At 42.4% G+C, this 17,619-nt stretch overlaps 2 protein-coding genes across 3 annotated transcripts in view; one reads left to right on the forward strand and one right to left on the reverse strand.

Moving 5' to 3' along the window:
- tsc2 (TSC complex subunit 2) overlaps positions 1-9,774 on the reverse strand; it is a 32,054-nt gene extending 22,280 nt beyond the window's left edge. Inside the window, 23 exon segments of the mRNA XM_046837925.1 lie at positions 41-230; positions 437-571; positions 699-821; positions 892-1,045; positions 1,148-1,254; positions 1,356-1,478; positions 1,915-2,025; positions 2,198-2,353; positions 2,461-2,542; positions 2,782-2,885; positions 4,755-4,892; positions 5,028-5,171; positions 5,259-5,385; positions 5,535-5,608; positions 6,282-6,407; positions 6,556-6,604; positions 6,686-6,803; positions 7,365-7,487; positions 7,490-7,511; positions 7,691-7,801; positions 8,159-8,245; positions 8,363-8,529; positions 9,585-9,774. Coding sequence (XP_046693881.1) covers positions 41-230; positions 437-571; positions 699-821; positions 892-1,045; positions 1,148-1,254; positions 1,356-1,478; positions 1,915-2,025; positions 2,198-2,353; positions 2,461-2,542; positions 2,782-2,885; positions 4,755-4,892; positions 5,028-5,171; positions 5,259-5,385; positions 5,535-5,608; positions 6,282-6,407; positions 6,556-6,604; positions 6,686-6,803; positions 7,365-7,487; positions 7,490-7,511; positions 7,691-7,801; positions 8,159-8,245; positions 8,363-8,497 — 2,539 coding nt within the window. The 5' untranslated portion in view covers positions 8,498-8,529; positions 9,585-9,774.
- A 1,825-nt stretch (positions 9,775-11,599) lies between these two features.
- Positions 11,600-17,419, forward strand: nthl1 (nth-like DNA glycosylase 1). Of its 2 annotated transcripts, none has more exons than XM_046838015.1 (6): positions 11,600-11,912; positions 14,029-14,264; positions 14,352-14,522; positions 15,428-15,587; positions 15,665-15,770; positions 16,086-17,419. In XM_046838015.1, the coding sequence occupies exons 1-6, from the start codon at positions 11,615-11,617 to the stop codon at positions 16,510-16,512; spliced, it is 1,398 nt and encodes a 465-aa protein (XP_046693971.1). In that variant the 5' UTR covers positions 11,600-11,614; the 3' UTR covers positions 16,513-17,419. The 2 variants fall into 2 exon arrangements, with proteins under 2 accessions (XP_046693971.1, XP_046693972.1); XM_046838016.1 differs by having other exon boundaries at positions 14,032-14,264.
- The last annotated feature ends 200 nt before the right edge of the window (positions 17,420-17,619 follow it).

The raw sequence follows: 17,619 nt of genomic DNA on the forward strand, positions 1-17,619 counted from the left end.
CACACACACACACACACACGGCCAGACCCTCGTCACTCACTGGACAGGAACTCGAGCATGGGCGATGCCATGGCGACGGTTGCCGAGATGTGTGTGAGCTTGACGATGAGGGCGGGCAGAAGTTTGATCATGATGTCAGGCATCTCCACCGTACACATGGTCAGAGCTACAACACACTGTTTCGCACAGCGATAGATCAAACCTGTCTCCAAACACTGCACCAGCTCCCTCTGAGAGAGAGAGAGAGAGAGAGATAGAGAGAGAGAGAGAGAGAGATTAGATTTTTCTCGTTCACAGGGACAATTGGGTTTAATTCCTTTGACCAATCAGATCACTTCAATACAAATATATAACACTTGCTATAAGTTGTTGTCATTGTCTTTGTGTGTGCAACAGTGTATATGTATTTGACGGGGTGTGAGTGTGTGTGTGTTACTTGTCTGGACTGTTCTAAATAAGAGTGATAGGACGTGAGGGCAGTCAGAACAGGAACCACAGCCAGCTGAACATCAGTGCGAGAGAAACCATCTGGAGTTCGCTTTAACCTCTCAGAGATCAGACGATCCGTCACCTGCACACGCACACAAACACACACAAGGAGTTTGGATATGTTTTACACACAGATACGTGTTACTATTATTATTATGAGAGCTGTATATAGAGTGTGTGTGTGTGTGTGTGTGTGTGTGTGTGTGTACCATAGAGCAGAGGGTAGAGCACAGCTGGTCTACGCTGCACGGTGACGTGAGGAGCAAAACTTTATACTGCAGCATCCACGGCATCTTATCCAGAACCAGCTTCAAAACCTTCCAGTCTGTTTCCTGCAAACAAAAACATGACAGTGTGTGTGTGCGCGTGTGTGTGTGTGTGTCCACGTGTGTGTGTGTGTACCATCTTTAGACACTGCAGCAGCACACTGAACGCCAGGCTGTAGGGCAGGCAGGCGGTACGAATCGAGGTGGGCGGTGCAGCAGGGGCGGGACTTCCTGTTGGTGAAGAAACGCTTCCTGCTGGCTTTTTCTCGGTTTCTCGTTTCTCTGTCCCACTGGAAAAGGGGACACACACGATCGTTCTTGTGCAAACGAGTCAATGTGTGCATGTGAGACAGTGTGTGTGTGTGTGTGTGTGTGTGTGTGTGTAAGATTACCCCACATCGCAGTAGCAGTAAGGGCTGAAGCGCAGGAAGCCGTCTTTATTAGGCACGCCCAGCCGGTGCAGCGAATCAGCTCTCATCAACAACAAGAAATCAAAGACCTGAGGAAGAAACACACACCATCAATTCAAACTGGGAAATGAATGAAGGTTTCCATGGTAACGATGATGATGATGCTCTGTGACCCTCTGAAAGCTCTGACCTGCAGGCGTATGGAGCTGGCGAGGGCGGAGCAGTGCTTGTTTTTGTGGTGCAGCTGCAGGTGACTGATCAACAACTCGTACACTCGACTCGCATGACTGGCTGGCAGACTGTAGAGCTTACTCTGAACACACACACACACACACACACACACACACACACACACACACACACACACACACAGTTAGAGAAACAGATACAGATTTACAGAGACAAGAACATGCTCAAAAAAATGGACAGTGTGAAATAAATATAGAATAAAAGAGACGGACAGAGAGAGAGAGAGAGAGAGAGAGAGAGAAAGTGACACACACACACACACACACACACACACACACACACACACACACACACACACACACACCGAAATAAAGGGAATAGAAATAGAGTGTGTGAAAGAGAGATGGAGAAATACATAGCATAAACCGAGAGATGGACAGAACGTGATGGACAGAAAGAAAGACAGACGGATAGAAAAAGACAATGATAAAGAACAGTCTGTTAGATTCTGTGTGTGTGTGTGTGTGTGTGTGTGTGTGTGTGTGTGTGTGTGTGTATACCTGCAGAATCTCTAGCAGCCCCAATACAGCAGTTCTGACGTCCTCCATGGGAGAGTCGGCCAGGAGCTCTCTCTCTCCGTCTATAGAGCACGAGAGTGGACGACTCGCCACCTACAGTCAACACACACACACACACACACACACACACACACACACAAATATATTCAAATTAATGGACATCTGACCAATCAGATTCTAGAACACAACACTGCTGATGATAAGGAGTGTATGCGCGTGTCCACGTGTGTGTGTGTGTGTGTCCACGTGTGTGTGTGTGAGAGACCTTCTCGATGATATCCAGCAGGCTGTTGAAGTGGTGTGTGTTGCAGCCCTCGGCGAGATCCACCAGCAGCTGCGTGGCCTGTTTACGCACAGACAGGTCCCGGTCCTCCGCGATCTGTCCCAGCTGGGGCAACACCACCACCTCGATCAGCTCCTCCTGCACCACACACACACACACACACACACTTAGTAAGTATTTAATGAAATAAACAGAGCCTTAAAAAAAACAGCAGAACAGCGAAAGAACATTTTTTTTCTGAGAACCTCGTAGAGCTGCCTGTTGGTGCTGAGGACGAAAGAGAGGATGTGCAGCACTTTGATCCTGATCACGCTGCGCGTCTCATTCCTGACAAATGAGTAAAAAAAAAAAAGAGAGAGAGAGAGAGAATGAATAAGTGAATCACACAAGACATCCAATAATTGAAAACGGCAAGCGTAATCCCTATAAGTGGGCGTGGTCTAATATGTTAATGAGCTACAACACTCAAACAGGATTGTTCGTTGCTTTAAGTTTTGGAATTACAGCATTCCATTAGAAAACTCATCGATGAGGAAAGAATTCGGTGCCATTTAAATACTTCAGACCTAAAGAATTTCTCCATGAGGCGATAGAGGCTCTGGATCCATCCGTCTTTAGCGGGATGGATGGACTGGGCTCGGTACGAGATTAGAGTCAGAACTGATGCATCCTAAAACGTACAAACACACACACACACACACACACACACACACACACACACACACACACACACACACTATTAACACAACCTGACTCAGTGAGTGATTGAGAGAATAAATGAATGACAGTGATTGAGTGATGACTGAGTGAGCAGCTGACAGACTGTGAGAAACCATGTGACTGGAGAGAGCAACTGAGAGAGTTACTGACAGGATCAATGATTGAGTGATTTGCTAAATTACTGAAATCAACCAATCGATGTGTGACCGAATAACCGAGCAACCGAACCAGCAACTAAATGATTGACTGAGCAACTGATTAAATAAGGGAACATCTGTTTAAACAACTGAGCAACTGGCAGACTGAACAATTATACAACTGACTGAGCAACGGACTAAATGACTGCTCAGTCAGTTGCTCGGTTATTCAGTCACTCATTTAGTCACTCATTTAGTCACTCATTTAGTCACTCATTTAGTCACTCATTTAGTCACTCATTTAGTCACTCATTTAGTCACTCATTTAGTCAGTTGGTCATATAGTCAGTTGCTCAGTTAGCTGGTTGTTCAGTCAGTTGTTTGGTTATTCAGTCAACCTGAGTGTGCAACTGACTATATTACCAACTGACTAAATGATTGACAAAGACCAAGTGACTGACCGACTGTCTAAACAACTGACTGAGTGACCGACCGACTGTCTAAACGACTGACTAACCGACCGACCGACCGTCTTAGCGACTGACCGACCAACCGACTGTCTTAACGACTGACCGACCAACCGACTGTCTAAACACATGATGATTGACTAAACAACTGTCTAAATGACTCACCGGGGGACTGACCAATTTTCTAAACGACTAACTGACCGAGTGGGTGACTGAGCAGGTGACCGACCAAGTGACTGACTGTCTAAACGACTGACTGAGTGACCAACCGAGCAATCGACTGAACGACCGACTGACAGCTGGTTGCTCAGTCAGTTGCTCAGTTATTCAGTCAACCAACTGAGTGTGCAACTGACTATATGACCAACTGACTAAAAGAGCGACTGAATGGCTGAGTGACTGACCGACTGTCTAAACGACTGGCCGAGTGTCTGAACGACTGTCTAAATGACTGACGAGTGACTGACAGACTGTCTAAATGACTGGCCGAGTGTCTAAACGACTGGCTAAACGACTGACCGAGTGACTGACCGACTGTCTTAATGACTGACTAAACGACTGACCGACTGTCTAAACGACTGACCAAGTGACTGACCGACTGTCTATACGACTGACCGAGTGACTGACCGACTGTCTAAACGACTGACCGAGTGACTAACCGACTGTCTATACTACTGACCGAGTGACTGACCGACTGTCTAAATGATTGTCTGAACGACTGACCAAGTGACTGACAGACCATCTAAATGACTGACCAAGCAACTAACCGACTGTCTAAACAACTTACTGAGTGACTGACCAATTGTCTAAACAACTAAGTAAACGACTGACTGACCAAGTGACTGACTGTCTGAACGACTGACTGAGTGACCAACTGAGCAATCGACTGAACGACCGACTGACTGAAGACTGAGCAACAGACTAATTGTCTGACTGGCTGAGGGACAGACTGACTAAACAATTAACTAATTGACTGACTGAATGACCAACTGACTGACCAGCTGAACAATTAACCAACTAAATGAGCAGCGGACCATTTGACCGAATGAATAAACAAATGACAATTTGACGGACTGAATGACTAACTGACTTAGGGACCTACTGACTGACTGACTGAGCAACCAAGCCATAAATGATTGACTGACTGAGTGCAAATGAGCACTTGTGTGCAAGTGACCGTGTGTGTGTGTGTGTGTAAAAGAGAAAGTTACTTACAGGTCTTCTTTCAGCACATTTTTCCACCAGGCTGAAGAAGCGTTCTGTGGATCCGTGGTAGTCGTTCTGCTCGTAGAGCTCTTCCACCGTGCTCAACAACTCAAACACAATCGACTTGAGCTCAGGACTGCCAGCGTTCTACACACACACACACACACACACACACACACACTTCATACTTCATACTTCATACTTACACTTGAACTCAAATGAAATGACTTTAAAACATCTGTAATGTATATGACCGTGTGTGTGTGTGTGTGTGTGTGTTACCTGGATCTGCAGCAGAAGTCTCTCTATGATGGCCAGCAGGATGTCCCAGGTGACCACTTGCAGTTCTTTTCCGTACTTCTTTATCAGCCGCGTGATGGACAGGACGATCTCGTAGGACACCACCTCGTTAGCGCAGTTCATAGCCTGGAGGTCACATAGAGGTCAAAGAAGTTGTGTACTAGTTACACCTTAAATGGACAGATATTAAATATTAAAATCGTGCACACACACCTTGTAGAATGAAGGCAGCACCAGTGTAGGTGTGTTTTTGAGGGTGGGGAGTCTGTGAGCGCCCCATAGCGCCATGCCGACAAAGAAAACGGCTCCTCTCAACAGAGCGGCGTCTTCCATATACACCCTGTTAAAACAGAAGTGGGCGGGGCTTAAACGCTTTCAAATACTTGATGGGAGACAAACAACTCGAGCTCTTATTTACGCTACAATTTAGTGCACACACACACACACACACACACACACACACACACACACACACACACACACACACACCTTTCCTCCATGATGCGGCACATGGTGTAGATAGCGCTGTGGCCCAGGTGAGTCCCCAACACCTTCCTCATCAGCTACACATAGAAAATATGTTATCGTTTCCATAACAACAGCTCAGCCACAGATTAAGGAAAGGAGTCTCCAGCGTGACAGGGTTTTCCAACATCTTCGTTTCATTCTTCACAACCATATTAGCTCTTTATCTGTGTAAATCTGCTTTAAGACCATGTGTCCATTGTAAAAAAATTAAAAGAAAAAAAGAAAAAAAAAAGAAAAGCAGTAAATGGTGTTGCATGTAGTTGCTACAGTATTACAGATAATTGCCATGGTAGTTGCATGTCGTTGCCGTGACGTTAGTCATAGTTGCCAGACAGTTGCTATGGTGTTCCAGGTCGTTGTTAGGGCTTATTAAAGATAATCAATTAAAATAAGCATGCAATTGTTTTGAAGTTATTTTTAAGGAGATATCAATCCAGCATTTGTGGACGGGGTCTCCAGTGTCGGAGGTTTTTCCGAAATTTGTGTGTGAGAAAATTGAAAAAACAACAAAAAAAAAAATCTAATGACTGAAACAAAGCGAGAACAGGAACCAACTTTAATGTGGACAAATGGATTCAATTTGTCATCCTCTAATAAACAAATAAACTGTAATTGTTAGCTGAGGCGTAAGAGGAATAAAACACACCATCGCACTTCATCACGTCACCCTGAAGCCCCACCCGCTAATACACAACGAAGCTCTCTGACCTTCCAGCAGGACTCGCAGAACTCCTTCACATTAACCGTTCGGCACAGCGTGATGATGAAGACGGTCAGGGAGTCGGACGGCAAACAGTTATAACACACGACCGCGTCCAACACCTGCAGAGCTACCTGTAAAACACACACACACACACACACACACACACACACACACACACACACACACACACACACACGATAGAAGAACTGGGTTTCATCCCAGTGAAAAGAACATAAAAATAAAAGATGCTGTATTTAATTAATAATTATAGAAATGAACCTCGATGTCTGTGGAGGACGTGGTGCGGTTACACAGCAAGCAGATTTTCCTGTAACACAAACACATGCTGTATTTATTCAGAACCACAGTGTTCATGTCCTGTGTGTGTGTGTGTGTGTCAGACACTTACTGCACCATCAGTGAGACGTTCTGATCCAGGTAGCAGGAGTTGAACTTGACCAGGTTGACCAGAACGTGCAAGAAATCAGCAGTCAAACCCGTTTCCATCCAAACCACCACGAAAGGAGCTGTGAAGTGCGCACACACACACACAAACACACACGCACCATTTCAAGTTCATGACACACAATGATTGTCAAGTGGTTAATATTGTGTTCCAGGTGGTTGCCATGACACTCTAGCTGGTTGCTAAGTGGATAGTATGATAACCATACGGTTACTAAAGTGTTGCTAGGCGGTTGCTATGGTGGTTTAGGTGATCGATACGGTATTCCAAGTATTAGTTAGGGTGTCACTATGGTGTTAACTTGGTTGCTATGGAGTTGCGGGTAGTTGCAAAGGAAGTACAAGTGGTGGATAGGGTGTTGATCATGTTACAGGTGGTAACATGGTGGTTGTTGGGGGTTTAACATGTATTTGCTAGAGTGTAGCTAGGTGGTTGCTATGAAGTTGTAGGTTGTTGCAACTGTGGCACAAGTGGGTCGATAGGGTGTTGATGTAGGTGGTTGCTATGGTGTTGCTATAGCGCTACAGGTGTTTGTTTGAGTATTCCTAGGTGTTTGTTGGTATTGTTACGTTATTACAGGTCTTTGTTAGGGTCTTCCTTGGTGGTTGCTATGGTGACCCACCTATCTCATCCTCCAGGTAGGTGACGTCCTTTCCGTTCTCTGTGAGTGCTTTAAACACCCCGAGCCTCTCAGGCAGGTCCTCGTTACTCGGCTGGTAATCTAAAATTATCTTAAAGAAGTACGCCGCAGAGGACCCAGTCTTTCCCCCTACACACACACACACACACACACACACACACACACACACACACGCAGTAATGCTGTTGAGCTGCCAGCTACTATATATATATATATATATATATATATATATATATATATATATATATATATATATATATATATATATATATATATATAGTGTGTGTGTGTGTGTGTGTGTGTGTTACCTGTCCCTGAATTATAGCTCTGAGCAGCAGAAGCACCGCGTGTCGAGCTTCAGGTGGTTGTTCAGGCTGCATCATGTCCTCCACCGCCCTCCATAACGCCTCCACAGCATTCTAACCACATACAAGGTGCCAATACATATGAGCATCCATTACACACACCTAGCTAACAATATCTAGCTAACATGAGCTAACCTGACAGGATTTACACCATATTCATGCTAATCCTTGCTAACATGAGCTAATCTGAGAGGATTTACACCATATTCATGCTAATCCTTGCTAGCATGAGAGGATTTACACCATATTTATGCTAATCCTTGCTAACATGAGCTAACCTGAGAGGATTTTACACCATGTGTAAATTTTTTAGGTCAGGTGTGGGCAGAAAGACACATCCACCATCATGAGAGCTATCAGACATGCCTCTTTTTGAGGAACATGACCCTCAGTGGAGTTATGGAATCTCACCTCCTCAAACTTCTTGGACTTGGCGAGGTCACAGACGTGGTTGATGACCCGGATTCTGTTACTCAACCCGCACTCTGGAGCTAGCTCCTACACACACACACACACACACACACACACACACACACACACACACACACATATTGCAGAACTTTCCATCTCCTTCACCATTTTTCCCATCAAAAGGTGGAACTTCAGTTCTCTGACCTTCAGGATGTCGTAGGTGATGATGATCTCTGAAGGCCTGCTCTCATTCTGTTTGGTGGGGATGCGTGGAGTGAGTCCAAACACACCCTTCAGCTTGTCCTTCAGAGAAGATTCCTTGCTGGGCTGTTTGTTCATGATCCCAACGTTCAGGTAGACTTCAAGAGGATCTGAAAACAAAGAAGATATGGACACGTCTAAACTTCTAATACAATCAACCTGACCGGATTCTCTTTCAGAAATATTTCACATTAGCGCCTCCTGATGTTTTTTACATCCATGTTTTTCTTCTTCAAACTTTGACCACAAAGTAGGAGGCCAACAGTGTAGGACTTGAAGTTGTGTAGGACTTCTTTGGATGATGTAGCATGAAATTCTTCCTTCACTTGCACTAGGAGACCCAAAACCTGTTCCAGCATGACCATACTCCTGTGCACAACACCAACACCATGAAGATCTACCTTACATGGGTTGGAAGATCTCCTGCTTTAGAGCTCCAACCTAAATGAACACCTTTAGGATGGAGTTTTTCATGCTGACTACACCCCCAGGCCATGTCTTGTATCATTTCTGTCTATCGGTACCTGGTTTTACTAAGACCCTTGTGGCTGATGAACAAACATCTCCACAAGCACACTCCAAAATCTAGTGGAACATCTTCCCAGAAGAGTGGAGGGAATTAGAAGAGCAAATTGGGACTAAATGTGGGATGTGATGCTCAAAAAGTCAGCAGACATTTATACCTTTTAATACGCTGAAAGGTTGAAAAATTATAGTAAAAGAAAAAAAGAAAGAAAGAAAGAAAGAAAAATGTGATACAGGGGGAGGGGCCATGTGAGCTTGTGGGCGTGGCTTCGGGTTATTATTCATGCACTAGGCGAGAGATCTGATGTCACGTGTGCAATTAGTGATCGTGTAAATCACAAACTACTTATTTATAAATTAGACATTTTTAATTCAAATGTAAAAGATTTGAGTTGCAGTTTATTTATTTATCCGGAGTTTGATATACATTTAGGAATTTAATGCATTCATGCAAAATGTCTGAAATGTAGGTGTTTGTTTGTTTTGCTCGCAATAATATTTAAATCTGACTTTAATACAGGTTTAAACATCAGTCACCCAATGCCTCAATAACGGGTTTTTATAAATCAAATAAACAAGCAGTAAACAAATAAACAATAAATAAACATGCAACAAAAAAACAACACTGAACATTTCTCACCGCGCGGTGGTGAAATACAGAAGATGGTTCATCAAGATGTCCCAGGAGAAACGCTGGACCTTTTAAAACTCCAAATCCGTCCACATTTAATACATTTTTATGTGTCCAGGCCGTGCAGATCACAAAAACACCCCAAAATAAACACCCGACCGGCCCCTACCCCAACCGGAAGTCCTGTTTAACAACTCCAACCTGCACTTCCGGTTCCTATCCTAGTTCACCGTTGTTTTAATAGAAATTACTTATTTTTTTTTTTTATTATTATTACATATTTGTTTGAATATAAAAAATATGTAAGTACCAAAATAAAACAATATAAATGCGATATTGTATTATATTTATTTATCATTTTCCTACATGCGTTAATTGTTCAATAAATTTGGTATCCATTATATTGTATTTTATTTAAACCCTTCGGTGTGTCGATTTTAATGTTTTGTAATTTTATCGTGAATTTATTATATCGTGAAAAATATTTCATATCGATTAAAAAAATAATAATTACTTCGACTTCCGCAATTCAACTTCCGGAGTCCATTTCCGTCATGGGAAATGTAGTTTTATATAAAAAAAATGTAAAAGAAGACCAGATTGTGTAGATTTTTGTCAGAAAGTAGAATTTTATCTTGTTTGTAATTTAATATATATCAGTGGCGGGCCATCAGGGCTGCTGCTGCCCCACCGAGTGTTTATTTACGTTGGAATTTCTATGTAATCAGATTTCAGCCGTGCCGTTACGTGTTTACGTGGCTTTTTTAATATTCAAGTCCATGCTGCTTGAAGATGTTGCTTTAACCAATCAGATTGTAATTTGTGTCAGTCAGAGGCCGTCTAGCAGGCGACCGATAACCTCAGCATTTTCACATCCTCTGATTGGCCGGTCAGAGAGCGCACTAGTCAGAGCTCGCAACCCGCATCTGTAGCAAACTGCACAAGCTCCAATATATTCGTGCGGATTTAATAGCTGTTTTTTTATTCCACAATGACAGACAGAAGAGCAGAAATGTACAAGACGGACTTTTCACTAAGCAGTTGTTACACTTCTTCATGAACCATTTATAATAAATACAATATAAATACAATTATAATTTTCCTACATTTCAAATCTCCAGGAAATGCACTGGAAAAATGCACAGGAAACCCCGGGGTGATGTGATGAGGTGAATATCTGCTTCTGCTGGAGATGATGTAGGTGCAGTTGTGGCTCCAGTGAAAGGAGACGTGTCGAATCGTGTTCATTGGGTTTCTTGCTTTAGTGATACGTTTATTCTCACTGTATGAGATCCTGTGTGATGCAGCGCTCTGATCTACTGCGTTACTCTTTAATACTTAATGCGATAAGACTGCGTTTTTAAAAGACCAAATTCAGTAAACACAATAATAATAAAGCATTTTGTGTACAAACAAACTACTTGGTTGAATTGACCCTAAGCCACGTTGGGTTTTTTTTCTGTGGGTAAAAAAAATGCTTTATTAAACCCGATACGGTCATATTTTGGACTCATCTGCTTGTCCGTACATAGTATGTGTTATTATTTATGTGTTTTATGAGTTTTTCAGAAACGCTTTAAGCCACATCCAACGTTTTTTTTTTTTTTACATTAAACGTGTAGAATTTGAGAGCGGGTAGAAAGAATTTTTCTTATATTTTTTTAAACTTTTTTATTTTATATATCAAAATAATAATAATAATAATAATAATAATAATAATAATAATAATATATAATATATAATATAATATGTATAATTATATACATAATATAATATGTATAATTATATAATAATATAATATGTATATTATATAATATTATGATATATAAAATAAAATAAAAGTTATTAAAAAATTAAGTTTATTATTTTCCACAGTTTAGCGCTCTATCTGTCTCTTAGCCAAACTCACACGAATTCTGATCAAATAAATAATTTAATAAATATTAATTATTAATATTTAATTATTTTTTGAGTTTTTACACAAATAAACTGATCCACTTCCGGTTCTTCCAAACAGACGCATCCGTGCTGTTTTGCGCATGCGCGACTCAGACACGCGTGAATACTTGCGGAATAAAATCGTAAAAAAATTAAAAATAAACATGAAAAGCAGCTCGCGTTATTTCGGGAATGTGAGAAACGTCGTGTCAGGGATTTCACACGCCGACACCGCGGATAAAACCTCTTCAGCAGGAAGAGGAATCCGGAGACTGACACGCAGGATGACGGAGGAAACTTCTACCGGGATTAAAGAAGAACCGGACGAGGAACGTGCCATTTGTGACCTGCAGGGGGCGCCACATGGACACAGTGGTTTACAGAAGTTGACCGTCACAGGTTGAGTTGCTTGTCGTTTCTTATTAACGCAGTTTATTATTATATACATTTTTGAAACATTTTTTAACAACTATTTTAAATTAAATGCTTGGTTAAATAATACTTAAAAGAATATTTAATCATATTTTTTACAAATAAAATAATTAAAATAAATGCAATACACTTTATAATATTGACTAAATTGAGTAATTAATTAAATTGATTAAATACAATTAATTAAATAGAAAAAATAGTTAAATAGTTTGACCCCATTTCTGTAGTACAGATGTGTGTGTGTGTGTGTGTGTGTGTGTGTGTGTGTTTTAAATTTGATATTTAATTTTCTAAAGACATAATCTACTGAACTGTTCTGATTATTTCAGCAGACTTTAACAAATGTCTTCATTCCTCCTTTATTCGTTCACTTCCTCGATATGCTGAATTGTGAGGATTTTCTCCTTTTTGAAGAAATTCTTGAAGCTGGACATAAAAAGCTAAAGAATCCATATCACTAGATCAGGGGTGTAAACCAGTCAGAGACCGAGAGCCACATTTTTCACTGTGTTCCCGCAAAGAGCCACATCATACACATGGGCACACATGAACATCACCCATCCCTTCCTCTTACAAACACACACATACACACACGCACACACACACACACACACACACCTCTGCTCAGCCAGATTTATTGTAAATGTCACACACCAACATAATGACAGAAATGGACTCCTACAGTTCTAAGACCACAGGACAGTCATTTTCAACAATGAATTGTGTGCACTGTCTCACACACACACACACACACACAAACTCTGTTTAACCAAGTCCACAAACAAAAATATAATAATTTACAATAGCGTTTTTCTTTTACTGTGCATGTTACTTAGTGGGACTTTTGGCATTCCTTCAGAGGGCCACACCAACGATAATATTTTAGGGATGCACCGAAATGAAAATTCAATTCAAAAGGCAATGAAATCCATAATTTTTTGTGTTATGCCTTTTGCCTCTGCACCATCACTGGAAAACTTTTCTGCCTTTTCAAAAGCGTCCTCTACAGACGGAGTGCGCATGCTCGGATTGACTTTACTTTTCTGCGCTGCGTTCTTCTCATATTTAGAAGGCAATCGGGATGTTTGGATTTCAGGTGATAAATTAAACCCGACTTGGAGAAACTCTTTGCAGATACACCCCCTCTTGAAATTTCAGCATTGCATGTTTTGCAAATCGCTCTCCACACACCGCAGACATGTGGCTCTTATCCAGATAACCGTGTGCTGCTGCGCTTTTTTATTGCGTCATTACAATTGTGTTTCTGCCGTGTTGTTTCTGTGATTTAGGGATTTCCGAAAATTCTCGGTGCATCCCTGTAATTTATGATTGGCCTCATGCCAAGGTCTGATATACTGCAAAGTTTCCCAGTAGGGGCAAGCTCATTTAAGTCTTAAAAATACCGTATTGAACTTAAGCAAAGCGAACACGCACATTAAAAATCAAACACACACAAATCGATATGAACGTAAGAGCCGCATGAAACCAGCCAAAGAGCCGCATGCAGCTTGCGAGCCGCGGGTTGACCACCCCTGTGCTAGATTGTAAAAATAAAACGAATGTGGCAACGATTTGCGATTGTGCAAAACGTAAATCTGAGTTTTACGATGCACTACACATTGTATTTCCTGTACGGAGTGAGCAGACACAGTGACACTGCGCTAACTCTAGTTATGCCAACTCAACATTGTTGTGTAGGTTTTCAAGTTTCATAATTATAATTTAAAAACAAAAATAAACAGTGACACTACACTCAAATTTCAAAGCCGAGGCTAAACGAACTTGCAGTCCGCCACTTAATACATTCCTGAGGGAACTCGGATTGTAACTATGTTCCACACATAAACAGGATTGTTTTCTGTACACATGTTCACCGAGCTGAAAGTCCTGTTGCTGTAGCTATAAATACGTGTACCGTTACAGCCATAATATTTAGTGATGTAAAAAGCAATAATTCACAAAAAGTTATTATTATTAAGAATTTCATTACCTTGATACCCCACCAGATGTGGTGCTTTGTGTAATGTATCAGCCTCACTGTGCACCACCATAAGACCACATGAGTGTGTTTTTTGTAATTTAGTAGAGCCCAAGGAAAAACCTGGGGATGGCCACACCCCTCCACCACGCACCTTGAGGAGGGCCCACACAAAGATCGAGTATGAAGACGAGGCGGGGACCTGCATCAAGAAAGAGCGCTGGGAGCCGCCTTTTTGGAGGAGGCAGCTGTCCTTCATCAGGGAGATGCGGCGTGGACGGGACGCTCCGGTGGACAGAATGGGGGCAGAGAAGTGCTACGACCCCCAGGCTCCACCAGAGGTGAAGGAGAAGCCATTGAGCATTCGGGAGCTGGAGTTTTCCCACGAATGTATCCTTATACCTTTCTCACTTTCTATCGCTCTTCAGGTGATGCGTTACCAGGTGTTGGTTTCTCTGATGTTGTCTAGTCAGACGAAGGATCAGGTGACGGCTGCAGCCATGGAGCGACTGCGTGCAAACGACCTCAGCGTGACCTCCATCCTCAACATGGACAAGGACAAACTGGGCCAACTGATCTACCCTGTTGGCTTCTGGAAGGTAATATATACTATATTGATGAAAGTATTGGGACTTTCCAAGCCATAGATGTTTTTTCTCCAAAGTCAGAGGCACACAATTGTATACGATGCCTTTGTAGCATAACATTTTCCCTTCCCTTGAATTTGAATTTGGTGTTCAGCAGGGAAACTCCTGTGGGGAAAAAACTGTTCCTGAACCTGCTTGTCTTGGTCTGGAGGCTCCTGTAGCACCTCCCAGAGGGCAGAAGGGCAAACAGTCTATGGGCAGGGTGAAAGAAGTCCTTTTTGATGTTGTAAGCTTTCCTAAAACAGCGGTTCCTGTAAATGTCAACAGTCTTTTGGAGTTCCCACAATGCGTTCAGTTCTCACCACCCTCTGCAGCGCTTTCCGGACTGTTACAGAGCAGTTTCCATAGAGAGCAGTTTCCATCCTGCTTCATTGATATGGGTGGGTGCGTGTTTGCTGCCTTTCTCTTTCCTGAAGTCTGTGATGAGGTCCTTTTTGGTGTTGAGCAGCAGGTTGTTGTCAGGTGGTTGTCATGCAGCCAGGCGGTTCACCTCCTTGTTGGCTGACTAATCGAGTCTGATCACCATGGTGTCATCTGCAAACTTGATAATGTTGGAAACATATACCGGATTGCAGTCGTGGGTGAATAGGGAGTAGAGAAATGGACTCAGCATATAGCCTTGTGGTACTCAAGTACTAAATATGAGGGTGGAAAAGCAGTGGTATTCTGCCTGAACATTCTGGGGCCTCTTGGTCAGAAAGTCCAGTAGCCAGTTGCAGAGTGGTAGCTTTGTAAGCATCCGGTATGTTGGTGTAAATTTGGTCTAGGGTATTATTTTCTCTGGTGTTGCAGGAAACATGCCTGTTGAATCTTTATGCATTGTATGTATTTGAAAATACACAAACACATGTATACAGACTAAGGTGAAGTACCTGAAAGAGGCGACAGAGATGATCCACTGTGAGTACGGAGGCGACATCCCCGACACGCTAGAGGGTTTAATGCGTCTTCCTGGTGTCGGCCCTAAGATGGCGCACCTGGCCATGGCCATTGCCTGGAAACGGGTCTCAGGAATCGGTGAGCAGGACGTCAGTACATTCTCGATCAGGGGAATGGCGTGGACTTGTAGTTCATTCTTGACATTTGTATTTCAGGAGTGGACACGCACGTTCACCGGATCTCTAACAGACTGGGATGGACTTCGAGCTCCACCAAGAACCCGGAGGAAACCCGTCGAGCGCTGGAGGAGTGGCTCCCGAGGTATCTGAGGAACCCGAGAGCATTAAGATGTTCATTCATTCATTTTCAGTCAGAAATCGAGATGCAGGAATAAAATCCAGAACTGCAACACAAGCAACATGCACACATATACACACACATTCTCACACACACATTTACACACACATATGCACACACTCATTCACTTTACACCTGGAGCTTTTTAGGAGGTGGAGGAAACCTTGAGAGAAACATGGGCTTACAATTACATTGTTTTCTTTTTTGGAGATTTGCTCTTTTTTGTCATCTTGTAAAATAACCTCTTTCTTTCTTTCTTTCTTTTTTTCTTCTCTCTAGGGATCTGTGGTGTGAGATAAACTGGTTGTTGGTGGGATTTGGTCAGCAGGTCTGTTTACCCGTCTCACCTTTGTGCTCCAGCTGTTTGAACCAGCACATCTGTCCCGCCGCTCACACCGCCTCGCCGACCCGCAGGCCCCAACCAGGCTCTCCCCCGTGTCCCGGGGAGCCTGCAGGGCTGCCGAAGAACCATGACACGAAACCGATCAAGGAGGAACACGTGACTGTCATCACGTCTCATCTACAAAGAGACAGGCACAGAGCGGCCCACGTGAAAGAGCGAGGAGACGAGTCGCAGGAAGAGGCTGAGGCAAGAGTGGAGACGACAAAAGTGACATGTAGGGGACGGAGAAGGGACGAGGGGAAAGACGGAGAGAAGCGTGCGAGTCCTCAGAGACTGAGAAGAACCAGACAGAGAAAACGCTGATGCATGCTTTTATTTATAGACCCCTTTGTATTACACCCCCCTTTTGGTGTGTGTGTATACGGAGTATATATTTTGGAGTATATGCGTTTGCTTCAGTTCAGTTCTCCTCTGAAAAGTGGATGTTGAAATATCTTGGAATATTCTCACCACGTCTGCCACTTGAACTCAGAGAAGCGTTTATGTAAATCAGCACTTTCGGAAAGCTGGTACTTGTGATGACTTTATCCTCTGCAGCAGAGGTAGCTCTTGATCTTTTTTCATTTCCTGGGACGGTCCTCATGAGAGCCTGTTTCATTATAGCGATTAAGGGTTTTGAAGACTGCACTTAGAGATTAAAATGTAAATTCTTGAGAATTTTCGGATTGATTGACCTTTTATATTTTTTAAGTAATGATGAACTGTCTTTTTACTTAAGAGTTTCTTCTCTTCATTTGGATTCCTACAGTAGTTGTAGTAGAACTTATAGGGCTATTGACTCTTTACTCATCTTTTTTGTGAAATATCACAAAGGAACTCAAGGCACACCTGTGAACTGAAAACCATTCACGTGACGACGTCTTAAATCTAATGAGCGAATGCGATGACTTTGCCAAACTGTCATCAAAGCTAAATGTAGATACTTTTGCCCAATTTAAAATTTAAAACATATTCTGGGTTGTTTAACATGTTTTTGTTTTGTACATAATTCTATATGCTTTCTTTCATAGTTTGCATCTCTTCTGTATTAATGTACAATGTTGAATATATTTAAAATAAAGAAAAAAAAACGTTGAATTTTTAATTTCAAGAATATGCAAATATAGTTCAAGAAGTGAAATATGAATGCAAATATAATTTCACCACAGGTTATGTGTCGATTCCTCAGGATCAGATGTTCCATGTGCTGAATTTATTTTACAGTTGAACAAAGTCCCGGTTTGACTTGAACAATTGGTCTGTCGGTCTTTGAATGTTGTAGCATAATATTTTCCATTCACTTGATCCAAACCTGTGCCATGAAGATACATGGGTTGAAGATTTCCTGCTATAGAGCTCTGATTTCAACCCTATTGAACATCAACCCCAGGTTTCCTCACCTCACCTACATCAGCACCTGACTTTAAAGTC

Source organism: Silurus meridionalis, chromosome 24, assembly GCF_014805685.1.
Source record: "Silurus meridionalis isolate SWU-2019-XX chromosome 24, ASM1480568v1, whole genome shotgun sequence".
Classification (NCBI taxonomy): Eukaryota; Metazoa; Chordata; class Actinopteri; order Siluriformes; family Siluridae; genus Silurus; species Silurus meridionalis.

Excerpts from the sequence above, each read along its gene's own strand:
- nthl1 (XM_046838015.1), top strand. The coding sequence starts at position 11,615 with ATGCGCGACTCAGACACGCGTGAATACTTGCGGAATAAAATCGTAAAA. Across the intron at positions 11,913-14,028 it reads ACAGAAGTTGACCGTCACAG|TAGAGCCCAAGGAAAAACCT; the intron begins GTTGAGTTGCTT and ends TTTGTAATTTAG. Across the intron at positions 14,523-15,427 it reads ACCCTGTTGGCTTCTGGAAG|ACTAAGGTGAAGTACCTGAA; the intron begins GTAATATATACT and ends ACATGTATACAG.